The following is a 13,995-nucleotide window of genomic DNA, read 5'->3' as shown; positions in this document are numbered from 1 at the left end:
AGAAAAAGAAATTTGGTTTTTGTTTAGCTTTTTTAGTGTGGCTCTTATTGTTTCTTCATATCTCCTTATTTTCAATGTTATTTGGGATATTAGAAATGACATATCATAGGAAGTTCTGAATTTTATTTATTTTTTTCTTCTAAAGAGTGACCTTGGCTTACAGGGAGTTATCCTTTTTGGATGGAAACTTCAGTTTCAGTGCCATTGTTACTGAGCCATTGGTACTCCTTTCATTTTCGATTATACTAGGCTTCCCTTTAGTGTGCCTGCTCTTGCAGTCAGCAAGAATTTGTACAAATTTTATAAGATTTTTGGGTATCTTTTTAGTCAAGGATTTATTGAACTCATCCAATTTTCTGATTGCTAGTGAGTACTGAAGTATATCCTCTGATACTACAAGCTCATGGGACAGCAGCTTTCTTTAGCTTAAATTACAGAGAGGGCTTTACCTGAAGCAAAAGGTATTGAATGAACAAATCTGGCCAGTGTGCTATTTGCCTTTCTAGAGAAATCTATCCAATTTTTCCCAGTATATGGTCCCTTACAAGTGCTTTTAATTTAATTTTATATTTTTCCCCAAAATTTATAATGTGAGGGTTTGTCTAATAGCTAAATTGTTCCATCATTTCTTAAAGCAGAGTATCTCAGAAACAAACACAGAATTAGAAAGTGATGTCTCATGTAAAGATAACTCATTTAGATATATGAATATAGTTAACAGGTATTTTTACTGCTTATCTAATCTGGATACTTTAGTTAAACAGGCAATTGTCTTAAATGCTTTTATTGTATGTCACTGCTGGATTGTGCTATGCTTATAATTGTTGTTTTAAAAGCTACTGACTCATTTTCATCTGAATTTTTCTAAGTTTGTGGTATAGAAAATGACAATAATTATAAGAGGCAAAAAGCATGAATGGTTTTTTGTGTTTCAGCTACTGATCACACTACCTTTTCCTGTTGCACCATACAAGTTCCTACATGACTGAAAGAAGTATTAAACATAGTCATCTTAAAATATCACGATTAAGTGTTAAATCTAGAGAATGATGTGAACCTGTTAAAAAAAATAAAACACAACTTTACAAATAATAAATATGTGACTTGTTAACTGCAGTCCACAAACCTATAAATGGACTACAAACCAATTTCCTTGGATTAAAAAAATGTTTAAAAGCTGCTTGTTTTATTCTGAATAAATAATTACCTTGTGATATTTTCTCCAGAATTTAATTTTTCTACTGATGGGGCTTGTATAAGTAGATTAGCAGTTTTAACTTATTTTATAGAATGAAATTAGAATGGTTTATTAACTTATTTAGAGTAGCTTTTCTACATTTGCATAATGGTTATTTTAATAAAAGCTTGGTTGATAATTGTACATTTTCTTCCATGGCCTTGACCTTTTTGTATTAAAAATTTCAGCTATTTTTAATTTAATTTTGATTGATAGAGTAGTCATAATCCTTGTAGGTATATTCAAAAATTTTTGTATAATCATAACTTAATTTCAAACAAGAGTCAATCAATGATGAAAGAAATTTTGGGTAAATTTAACAAGGAAGTGAGTGCAAGGAAGGAAAAGATAAGAAACCACAAGAAGGAAACGTATTATACCTTCTTTGCTGTTTTAAGGACTGTGCAGAATTTGAAGATGTGACAAGTTGCTGAAGATCAGAGTTAAACATGGGAAGAAAAATAAAAAAGGAGCTTATTGGAGAAGGAGTATAAATAAATGGGAAGTGAGAGAAATATTTATTATATTTGGGGACTCAGACAGTAGATGGAGATTTGCTTAGCAATCTCTGATTTTCAGATCTCTGAAATTCAAATTGGAAATTATAGTTCCAGATGCTGAATTAAAGTTTTGGGTAAAAAGTTAAAGCTCATACTTTGTAATATTTTAAAAATATTTGCTTACTTTCTTTTTCTCTATGCTTAGGAAAAATTGGATGTAGGAGTGAGAAAAGAAATTGATGGCATGGGAACATCTGAAATAAAATATGGTGACTCCATATGCTACATACAACATGTAGATACAGGCCTGTGGCTTACTTACCAGTCTGTGGATGTGAAATCAGTGAGAATGGGATCTATACAACGTAAGGTACGTTTATGTCAAACACAGTTTACATGACAATTTATTCGTTTATTGTGAATAAAAAATGTTATAAGAAAAAACAAGGTAGGTAACCTGTTCAGCCACCTGCTGAAGATCTCTGTAAGGTGACCTGTTTCTAGACAATACATCATTGATGTATATAGTGTTACAGCATTCATGCATATAAATATTAGTTGACTAAATGTACTTGCTTTTGGATTCTGGCTTAGTGAGCCTAGTTTACATTAGCCTTTATGATACTCTAAACCCTTCATTGACATTCCTCTACCTAGAAGACAAACACCACACTTTTTGATAATGATGTGGTATCCTCCCCAAGTTCCATCCCCCCATTCTTTTGTCAGTTTTGTTTAACAGCACACCCTATCAGTCCCTCTGAATGCCATTGTACCTTTCTGTGCCTCAGTCTTGACTGCTTATTTTGTTTGAAATGCTTTTTAAAACATTTGCCCCCCTAACTCCTTTCTGTCGGGGGTGAAATTTAAAGACTACCTTAGAAGTTCTTCTTGACTATCTCAGCTTATTTGCCACACCTTTGTATATTCATAAAATATGTATATAACTTCCTGAATTTTAGGTATACTCTGTTATTTTCTAGCATGTCTTTTTTTTTTTTCCATTTCATTTTATGACACAGTTTTATAGGCTCTGGGGTTCCCCCAACCCCTCTCCATACCCTTCCCCCATGGTGGATTCCTCTATCTTGTTGCACTAGTACAGTTCAAATGCAGTCATGATTCTTTCATTGCAAGCATGTACCATGCGTAGAGTCTAGCATCTTATTGTCCAGATAAATTCAACAGTCTTGGGGAGACCATCTCTGGTCTGAAAGCAGAGTTCTAGCCTATGTCTTAATGGTGAGTTCCTAAGGGCATAAATGGCAGTAGATTGCTCATATTTTTATATACAACTTGCGGCACAGTGCACAAAGCTACATAACAAGACACTATTTCTGGAAATGTGAGACTTGGAAAGGAAGGCTTTAGTGAGGCAGAAATTGAATTTTCAAAATATGAATCAAAAAGCTTTATACACAACTAGTATAGGTTAGTCACTATTACTGTGATCTGTTTAGAATGGGTAGTGTTTATTTCAGTGACCTTGGAGACTGATGTTTGTAATGGGGTTTGGCTGTAAGAATCCCTGTAGCATCTTCCTCAGAGAGTTGGATGAGAATCTCAGACATTATTCTTTCCAGAGTCATCATCTTTATGATGAGAAAATCACTTGTCAAGGTCTTTGATATAAGTATGTAAACTTCAGTATACAATTACTCGGATATATTTGATATTTCTGATGTATTCCTTAGTTTCTACAAGTGAACCTGGTTGATACAAAATTATTAATAGAAAAATCAAATATGAAGTAAATGAAATGAGAGAGAAAAAAAACCCCAGGAGTCCTGGTGTGTCCATCTTCCATTTTCAGCATTGTAATTCTTTCTCACTGTTGTTTTTGTTGTTTCTATCCACTTGTCATGCCCCAGGAGATGATTAAGATTATCTTAAGAACTTGGAGATATCATTGAATTGTGGAAACTTAACTGTAGAGTTCCACCAACAAATATACTATATTTTTCTCTCCATTTTGAACTTTCCAGTTCCCACAGAAGATTGTCTGGTATTTCTTCCTGGGTTAATCAAGCTTCCTTTTCCCCAGGGGCAATGTTCTCAATGATCTTTTCCCTCCAAAGATTGATTTTTGTGATGTCATATCTCATATTATTGAAATCATACAGCATGGCTTCTTTAACTCAGCTAACTATTCATGACATTTGTCTCTTTTGTTTTGTGTTCAGGTTTGAAATTCTGAAGCTGTTTTGTTTTCAGGTCCCCAGAGGCCAAAGATCTAGAGATAAACAAGTTCAGCTCAGCGCATTTTAAGGGCCAGAGATGAAAAAACCTTGTGGCTTTCTGGTTTCGTTTCCTATAATCTGAGGACTGGTGTTAGTATCTAGCTTTATGCTAGAACCATTGTAGGCACTCCATGTTTCTCCAGTGGAAACTTTTTTTTTTTTTTAAGGTCTGGGGTTGGAATTGAATTGGTGTTAACCATTTCTCCAGCTACATTAACACTGCACAGTTATGAGTCTTGGAGAACTACATTGACATCTGCAAAGTGAAGGGCTGATGTAGTAGTGAACGTTCTGTCAAAATAGATTTTTTTTTTTAAGATTTATTTTATTTGTTTCAAAAGCAGAATTGTACAGAGAGGGCAGAAAAGACAGAGCGTGTAAGTGAATATGAGAAAGATTTTCCATCCAGTGATTCATTACCTAGGTAGTTATGAAGGCTAAAGCTGGGCTGATCAGAAGCAAGGAGCTAGAAGCCAGGAGTTTCTTACAGGTCTGCCACATGCATGCAGGGGACCAAGCTCTTGGATGCTCCTCCATTGCTTTCCCAAACACATAACCAATCTGCTTAATCAGAAGCTGGAGCAGCCAGAGCTCAACCAGTACCCATGTGGTTTGCAGGTGTTACAGGGACAATGGCCTTACTTGCTATGCTACAGTGACTTAATTCCCAGTGTAAACTCAGCTTCACGATAGTGTATTATTCTTTTAAAAGAATGTCATTGTATTATAGTGGTTTAAGCCACTGCCTATGATGGTAGCATCTAATATAGGTACTTCTTGAGATACTATTGCTCCAATTCAATCCATTTTTCTGCTGGTGTACCTGGGAACACAGCAAAAGTTAGCCTAAGTGCAGATCCCCTGTACCTGTGTGGGAGACCTGCAGGAAGCCCGTGCCTTCAGGCTTCAGCCTGGCCCAGCCCTGGCCATTGTAGCCATATGGTTAATAAACCAGTTGCTTTCTTTCTCTCACTTTCAGTAAATAAATATGGAAATATGTATGCTTTGCTGCTTCACTTTCAAGAGAGTTAAAATATAAAGTGTGATAAAAAAATATAAAAATAATTAAAATATAAAATATAATGAAAGGATAACCAATACATTCACTCTTTAGAATGTAAGCATCATTTAGAGACATCATTTAGTGCTATGCCACTGGTGTACCTGTGTGATGTTTTCTTTACTTCCTTCTTCACAGTTTTGCTTTAATATGTGTCTATACTTCAGGTTTCTGTTTTGTTAAACTCAATACATTTTATTGAATCATCTTTTAAAACTACAACAAAGTGGATATATTGAATATATGGCTTATATAGGCACTTGTGCATATATATAATTTTTATCTAAATACAACAAGTTTACAATTCCTTTTGCCTTCCTTTGGATTCAATTTGCTGTTATCGCTCATCTTTAGGAATGCACTGCTCCTTTACTCTGATTTGGAAAAGACATGTTGGAAATAATGGCCTTTTTCCTATCTGTGAACAGGCTATTATGCACCATGAAGGGCACATGGACGATGGTTTAAATTTATCTAGATCTCAGCATGAAGAATCACGCACAGCGCGGGTTATCCGGAGCACCGTCTTCCTTTTCAATAGATTTATAAGGTACTTTTGCTTTTGTTGTGGTTGTTTGGGATTTTATTTTTATTTCCTTATTTGATTTACTGACAGACATTTCTAAAATATGACATGGTCATGAGACTATGGTTGTTTGACAGAACATACTAATAAAGGTATACTTAAACAATTTTATGCCTTTTAAATGAACTTCTAAAAAGAGATTGTGCTTTTAGAAATTGTGTAGTTTTTAACTGTTAAGCACAGATCAGGATTATTCTAAAACATGTCCATTTGTTGGACCTATCTAATTTCCCTTTACAATGCAGTTAGTAATTGTCAAAAATTGCTCATTTTCAAATTCCATTGAAGCAATAAAATGATTCTGCTTTATAATGGAAATGTTGATGTATTGACAAACTGAATCACACTTGTTAATATATTTTTGGTAATATAATTTCTGATGATGATTGTAACTTTAGCTTGTGCAGTTGTGATGGGGAACATTTATACAGTTTAATAAATATTATCCATATAAATATAAACATTTTATATGCAAATGTGTAACAGTACATATACAGATTTGCAGATTTAGATCAAAATACAAACATACATTTCTTAAAAAAGAATTTCATTATACATTTTTAAAATTTGCATTTATCTGAGAATTTAAAAATGGATGTATTTTATACTTGTTAACCTTATTTCATCACATATTTTTCTTTCAATGTTTCCCATATTATTTGGTATTATTTCTTTTAGACTATTTTAAATCTTAGTTATGTTACAAATATTAATTTCCTGTCATCATAAATAAGTTTTAAGTATTTTTCCCAACATAGTGGATTTTGAAAAGAATTTTAAAGCACTTTTTATGTTAGTTATATCCTAAAACTTTTTGGTGCTCCAAAAAGGAGACACTTGCCACTCATGATTATGCTGTTCCACTTCATATTTCCTGCTTCTTTTATAAACCATCCCTCCGTATTGTGTATGGGATGTTACCATCATTTTCTAAGCATTTATTCCATTATTTGCTCCACCTATGTTTTCTGGTATTAATACAGCCACCTAGCTATTCTTTGACGTCAACCTCGTTTTTTCTATCTGAATTCTTTTCATTTTAGTTTATTTGTGGGCTTAGATTGTACTAGGCAATACATAGCTTCAAATAGATCATATTAGGCAATATGTAGTGTTCTTAATTTCCACTTAGGAAATAAAGAATTGGATCTTGGTTTTCATTTAATTTGATAAGTATTTATAATTGTGTTCATTTTCATGAATACAATAGGCTTAATAAATTTAATTAATACTTAAGCTTAATTGTTTTTTGTTTTGTAGCAGAGTATCTCACAAAGTTAAAGGGAAATGGAATTGAAAGAATAATTTATTTTGATGAAAAAACTTACAATCTGTATATAGGTTTTTTTTTCATTATACTTGTTTTTATGAACTCTTTGAAAATCTTTATTATTTTACACAGCTGCTTCTTGTTCATATTCCCCCTTTCAGATTGTGTGTTTTGTATGGTTTCACACAATCTCCTTTGTTGGCTTCTTAGCTCTAACTCTATATTTTCATTTCCGTGGTTGTTTGATGCTTCAAGCATTCATCTTAACTATTTATCACCTGCTTAAAGTAAGAACATTGATGTAGTTTACTTCCCTTCCAGTGTTCACTGTTTTATAATTTATTTTCCTTACATAGATTCTATGAACTCCATTTTCCGTTTTAATCATCTATATCTGAACAGCCAGTTGATTTGGAAAACAGTTATAAAAATAATAAGCACATCTAAAATATCCATAATTAGGAATTAAAATACTCATTTATTCTTTTCATGGATTCGTATTTCCTTGGGAAATCATTTTCCTCAGCTAGAAGGATTTCTTTTAGCCTTTCTTATAAAGAAATTCCTATTGGTAGTAATTCTCTCAGGTCTGTATGTCTGAAAGATATTATTGTTTTGCCTTCATTTGAAGTGATGTTTTCACTGGGTATCAAATCAAGATTGACAGTTTGGAATGTTGATGCTTCTCCTGATTGGTGATTATGTTTTATGCTTCTTTACATGTATAGTTGCCAACAATGTCATTTTCTTGGGCAATGGAAAAATTCTGCAGTGCATTTAAGTTACTTTGGTATAATTCTTTTGGGGTCCAACTTTTAGCATTTTTTTTTGCTTGTTTTTGATAGGTAGAACCGTGTTCAGTCTGTGGCTTATTATTGTCCGCTATTGAGGCAAGATCCTCTGTGTGTTCTAACCAATGTCAAGTGAATTAGGAGATTCTCACACAGGCTGGTGGAGAAGGGATTATTTCAGTTCTGTAAGGGAAAGTGATTGTTTCTCTAATCTTACAAGAGGTTCTTTTCCTCCTTCTGATAGCTTTCTCATGTGATGTGTTGGCTGTCCTTCGACTACGTGTTTGAGGGGATCTTGTTTAGATTTCCTGGATTCTCCATTGGGTGACTTTTTGGGGGGGTGGGGGGCTGTGTCTATAAACTCAAGTTTCCTTGATCTCCCGAATTGTTTATCAAAGTCTCTTCAACTCAGGGAGTTCTTCGTATGGTATTAGCCTTGCATTCTCAGCTTCTCTCAGCTTCTCCGTGGCCTGCACATTCTTCAAGGCAGTGAACTTGGGAAGCTCCAGAGGCACCTTGTGTCTCCTCTCTCAGGAGTGCCGATTCCTTTTCCCTTGATATTCATTGTCCTGTAAAAAAATGTGCTGTGTTGTGTTTATGCTGTTTAAGTTTCCTGTTTTTGTTGTTGCTGTTTTCTCATAAGAAGTAGACATGTCCTTGTCAATTTATTTTGCCAAAAAGCAGCTGAAATTTAACTGAAATCTAACATAACATATGCAGTGCTTATTTAGGTGAGTCTAACATCTCTTTGCTAATTGTGTATGGATGTATTTCTCTTTTAGATTTCATTGTACTATCAATCCATCAGACATATTCCACTTTTTTTCTTAGGAATCAAAAATCTACCTTTTAAGTGTCTTAGTTCCTTATAACCTCCTTAACAAAACCATGGATGAACAACACAAAACCCTCTTTCTTTCTCTAATATTTAACTGAGCAGATCATATTTTTTTTAAGATTTATTTATTTATTGGAAAGTCAGATATACAGAGAGGAGGAGAGATAGAGAGGAAGATCTTCCATCCAATGATTCACTCCCCAAGTGAGCGCAACGGCCGGTGCTATGCCGATCCAAAGCCAGGATCCAGGAACTTCTTCCAGGTCTCCCACACGGGTGCAGGGTCCCAAGGCTTTGGGCCGTCCTCACTGCTCTCCCAGGCTACAAGCAGGGAGCTGAATGGGAAGTGGAGCTGCTGGGATTAGAACCACCGCCCCTATGGGATCCTGGTGCGTTCAAGGCGAGGACTTTAGCCGCTAGGCCATTCGCCGGGCCTGATCATATTTTTTTTAAATTAAAATTCATTTTGTTTTATTTCCTTGTTTGTTTTTTGTTTTATTTCATTTTTTCTTTTTTGTGGTTATTAACCTTAGTTGTCTTGATAACCATATACATAAAACATGGATGTTAGTTAAATGGTCATATTCTACTAGAAGTCCTGCATTTATGTAATTTTTTAATATATTCAGAAACTTCTTAGTGAAGCTAAAATTTTTATTAATAATTATACCTATTTACAGATTTGATTGTGGCATTTCATTAGACATTTTCAGGCATATTAATCAAAACAAAGTAATCAACTTGAACCTTCTTTTGACTTTGACAAAGCTTGTGGTTTCTTTCTTCTACTTGATATATTCAGGTTATTGTGAACTTGAGTGTCCCCACAGTGCTGTGTAACACCAGGAACTCGTTCTCTAAATCCATCTCTGCCTTTGAACTTGATACTCAAACTCCCTCTGTTGCCCAATCCCTCTAGCCTCTAGTAATCACTATTTTGTGTCCATATAATTTTTGTTTAATTCAGAAACTTTGAACAGTATTTATACTTAATAATGTGGAAAGTATATTATTTTAAGTAAAAGATTTCTGTTATATTCTAGAAAATATTAGAAGGCTTTTAAATTTCAGTAGGTATATACTACTTGCAACTGTGTTTTTTCAGACTAAAATATTGGTATCCATTTAATTTGTGCACATTTGCAAAATATATAGAGACTGATTTAAAAATCCCACATTTGTTTTGATGCTGAGATTCTGTTTTAAAAATTTATTCAAATGTGTGCTTTTTTTTGAAGATTTATTTATTTTCATTGGAAAGGCAGATGTACAGAGAGGAGGAGAGACAGAGAGGACTATCTTCCATCCGATGATTCATTCCCCAAGTGAGTGCAATGGCGGGTGCTGCGCCAATCCGATGCCAGGAACCAGGAACTTCTTTCTGGATCTCCCATGGGTGCAGGGTCCTGATGCTTTGAGCCATCCTCAACTGCTTTCTCAAGCCACAAGCAGGGAGCTGAATGGGAAGTGGAGCTGCCGGGATTAGAACCGGCACCCATATGGGATCCTGGTGTGTTCAGGGGAAGGACCTTAACCGGTACACTATCGTGCAGGGCCCTAGAATGTGTTCTTATGCAAAAAAATAAGTAACCAGGGGCCCGGCACGGTAGCCTAGTGGTTTAAGTCCTCACCTTGTATGCACCAGGATCCTTTATGGGTGCCAGTTCTAATCCTGGCAGCTCTGCTTCCCATCCAGTCCCTTGCTTGTGGCCTGGGAAAGCAGTTGAGGATGGTGCAAAGCCTTGAGACCCTGCACCTACATGGAAGATCTACAGGAAGCTCCGGGCTTCTGGCTTTGGATTGGCTGTGCTCTGGCCATTGTGGCCACTTGAGGAGTGAATCAGCAGATGAAAGGTCTTCCTCTCTGTCTTTCCTCATTTCTGTATATCTGACTTTCCAATAAAATTAGTAAGTAAACAAAAAGCAATCAGAAAAAAATCTATTCAGATATCTCTGTTTTACCTATTAGAATATAAATCAAGATCTTTTCACCTTTTCTCATTTTCATTTTTCTTTTGTGATTTCACATCTGTGAATTCTCTGTTCCCTCACCCCCTGGCAAAAGTGATGGTAGTACTGCTATGTTCAGGTTTGTAAGCAAACGGGGAGTTCTGTCCTCTTATGTGAATACACACAGGAAGGTACAACATACAGTGCATGAGAAGATGGAATTAACACATGAAAATGAAATGCAAATTTCTCAAAAGAAACTGCATCAAGTTTAACACATTTTTATGTGTAATAATACCAGCCATTTAGTCCATCTCCAAGAAATTTAAGAGTCCTGGAATTTAACTATGTAAATGCAGTCTTTATGTCACATAATTACCTAAAAAAAAAAGACGAGGGCGCTTTGTATATTTGTTTTTATGATTAAGAAGCAAAAAGAAGTCATAGGGAGCCCAATCAGGATCAGAAAGTAAATGCCGAATGATTTCCCATGAAGCCTGGAAAACACATCATTACGTATTAATTTCTAAATCATGTCTTTGAGATAATAGAACATCTTGAAATATTTTTTTGTGTAGTTACTAACCAAATGTCATGGTAACATCATTGGAGGATTTGTTTCTAACTGTCAAGAGTTAAACGGAATGGTAAGCTAGTGTCACTGATAGCAAAACTGAAGAAACCCCTTTCAGCAAGCAAACTGTAAGCAAATGTCAGATTGTGAATCTGGAAAAATGCAGCTGAAATGTGAGAATGTACATTGCTTGACATTGAAAAGCAGTTGGTTCCTAAGTAAGCTTTTGGTTTTATAGGCATTGATTCTTTTAGTCACCTAGTTTTTTTCTACATGAATGGCTCCAGATAATGGTTTTTATAGCACAACATTATATACACATTACAACATACACATGTCTGGAATAAATGTTTTTTATTATTGCTTCCTGAGGAAAAGACAGAATGTTTTATATGTTCCATTTACAGTGAAATCATCCCTAAATGTAAAAACTAATAAAACTGTGAATCATAGATATAAAAGAACTGTTTCTGCTTTTTATTTAGGGGCCTTGATTCTCTCAGCAAGAAAGTAAAGGCCTCCTCAGTGGATTTGCCCATTGAGTCAGTGAGTCTGAGTTTGCAAGACCTGATCGGCTACTTCCACCCACCAGATGAGCACTTGGAGCATGAGGACAAACAGAACCGACTGAGAGCTCTGAAGAACCGACAGAACCTCTTCCAGGAAGAGGTAAGGCTGCCAGTGCTCTTTTCTTTTCTGTCCTTCCCAGGGGAAACAGCTTCTTGATGGAGCAATTTCTGCACCTATTGGACAGCCTTATGGTGTCAAGCATAGGGTAACAGCTGTGTTACAAATAGGGGAAATATGCCTTGTAGAATATGAAAATTAGTCTTATTTCTCTGTCAATAAATGATCATCTTAAAAGATAAAACATCTTCCTTTTTCATGTGTGTGTATGCTCAGTGTGTATGTGTCATGTGGTCATTTCTCAGTGCTAGAGTTGGCTTCTTGGTGATTATATAAATACAGAACATTAAAGTACTTAAATTAATACAGTTTTTTAAACATCAGGGTTTCCAGACTACTCAGTAGGTTCTTGGAAGATTCCTAGAGATTTCTCAGTATCCTAAGGGAACTTGGTGTAGGTGGTAGAAGCTGTCTTGGACAGAGCACTCTGGAAATTGCTCTAGCTGGCCGTGGTGGATGGAAAAACCCACCCTTTCCTTTAGCCTGTGTTACATATTCATGATTGATGTCACTTCGCTCCAGCTTGCAGTGCTAAGATGAGCTGGCATGACATGTTTTTTAAAATTGTATTTTTATTGGAAAGCCAGATACACAGAAAGGAAGATCTTATGTCCGCTGATTCACTCCCTAAGTGGCCACAATGGCTGAAGCTGAGCTAATCCGAAGCCAGGAGCCAGGGACCTCTTCTGGGTCTCCCACACAGGTGCAGGGTCCCAAGGCTTTGGACTGTCCTTGACTGCTTTCCCAGGCCACAAGCAAGGAGCTGAATGGGAAGCAGGGTGGCCAGGACACAGACAGGTGCCCAGATGGGATCTTGTGCATGCAAGACAAGGACTTTAGCTACAAGCCTACTGCACTTGGTCCACATATCACAGTTTTTAAACTGAATAAGAGAAGGACAACATGACATGTCTAGTGTCTGAATGCTGTTATTGGAGCTAGAGTTGTGAAGTCAAGAGTTTGTGAAGCTCCTCTGGTTGATGGGGAGTGTATCAGGCTAGCTCAGTGAGAGCTGCAGCTCTTTTTCAGTGTACCTTATATGGAGAATAATGATTTTTTTTTTCCTGAGGGCAAGAATCTTTAGCAAAGTGTCTAAGGAAAAGATTACTGAGCATTGATGGATTCTTATAATCTCTAAATCTTTATTCTGGTGCTAAAGCTATTTTCTAATATCTTTGAAATTGACATTAATGCTTAGAAGAGATTTTTACCATGTATTCAAGATAAATGACCTTTCCAGTAACCACAGTGACATGAAAACCAAGGAACTGTCCACATAAACCGATAATAATGGCAACATGCTTGTAAGCTTAGTAATCAGTGAAGGTGTGCCATTATGCTTATGTCACAAAAACAGCAAATGCCACAATTAACTGTTTCAGTTAGTCTAGGAGGAGATTTTGCAGATTTAAGTGTTAAGTACATGTTATTGTGCTGTTTGAGAATAGCACTCAGTTCTTAAAATTCATTTGAATTATTTGAAGATCACTTCATTTCACATGCAAATGTATTTCTTGTCCTTTGAATGATTTTATTTTGATTGTGATTAACAGACTTGCTTTATGTCAGATATATTGTCCCAATCAGCATGGTATTTGTTGCCTGTGAGTAGAAGTGAAATTGTGATGGTGATTTTTTTTTTTGAACCTTGCAGGGAATGATCAACCTTGTGCTTGAGTGTGTAGACCGATTGCATGTCTACAGCAGTGCAGCTCACTTTGCTGATGTTGCTGGAAGAGAGGCGGGGGAGTCCTGGAAATCCATTCTGAATTCTCTGTATGAGTTGCTAGGTAAGAACTACGTTTGGGTTTTCAAGGCATTGGAGGCTGACAAATGTAATGTGCTCTTGTATCAGGTACAGTAATTTTATAACATGCCTCTTAACAGTTAAAATTTTAAATTTTGTTGGATTAGATTCAATGATGTTTAGTGTCTAAGCCCATCTATAAGCGAGGAAGTTAGCCACGACAGTGCATTTTTCACCTTTGGTTAAAAAGAAGCAGTAGATTTTTTTTGTTGTTGTTACATTTAGACTGTAGTTTTGGCATTTAGAGGGAAGTCTGTATGGAGATGTGTGTGCTGTCCTTTGATGAGTGATGGACTTTGTGCACCGAGCCGCTCCTTATACACATGATTATTGACCATCAGTCAGTAGCCCAAAGTTTATTAACATCAAAGGATTTTTAAAGACTGAGGTTCACATAGGTATAAGGAAGAAGGGTTTGAGGCAGGATGTGGTTTACAGGTTAAAAACAAGAGGAG

At 35.8% G+C, this 13,995-nt stretch overlaps 1 protein-coding gene across 1 annotated transcript in view; it reads left to right on the top strand.

Annotated features, from left to right (window-relative positions):
• Positions 1-13,995, top strand: part of RYR2 (ryanodine receptor 2) — a 603,900-nt gene that overhangs the window by 291,487 nt on the left and 298,418 nt on the right. Inside the window, exons 13-16 of the mRNA XM_040967818.1 lie at positions 1,943-2,107; positions 5,466-5,587; positions 11,532-11,715; positions 13,388-13,523. Coding sequence (XP_040823752.1) covers positions 1,943-2,107; positions 5,466-5,587; positions 11,532-11,715; positions 13,388-13,523 — 607 coding nt within the window. The remainder of the gene's footprint in view (positions 1-1,942; positions 2,108-5,465; positions 5,588-11,531; positions 11,716-13,387; positions 13,524-13,995) is intronic.

This window comes from Ochotona curzoniae, unplaced genomic scaffold, assembly GCF_017591425.1.
Source record: "Ochotona curzoniae isolate NIBS_2020 unplaced genomic scaffold, NIBS_Ocur_1.0 scaffold_4683, whole genome shotgun sequence".
Lineage (NCBI taxonomy): Eukaryota > Metazoa > Chordata > Mammalia > Lagomorpha > Ochotonidae > Ochotona > Ochotona curzoniae.
This window is presented reverse-complemented; position numbering and strand designations above follow the sequence as displayed.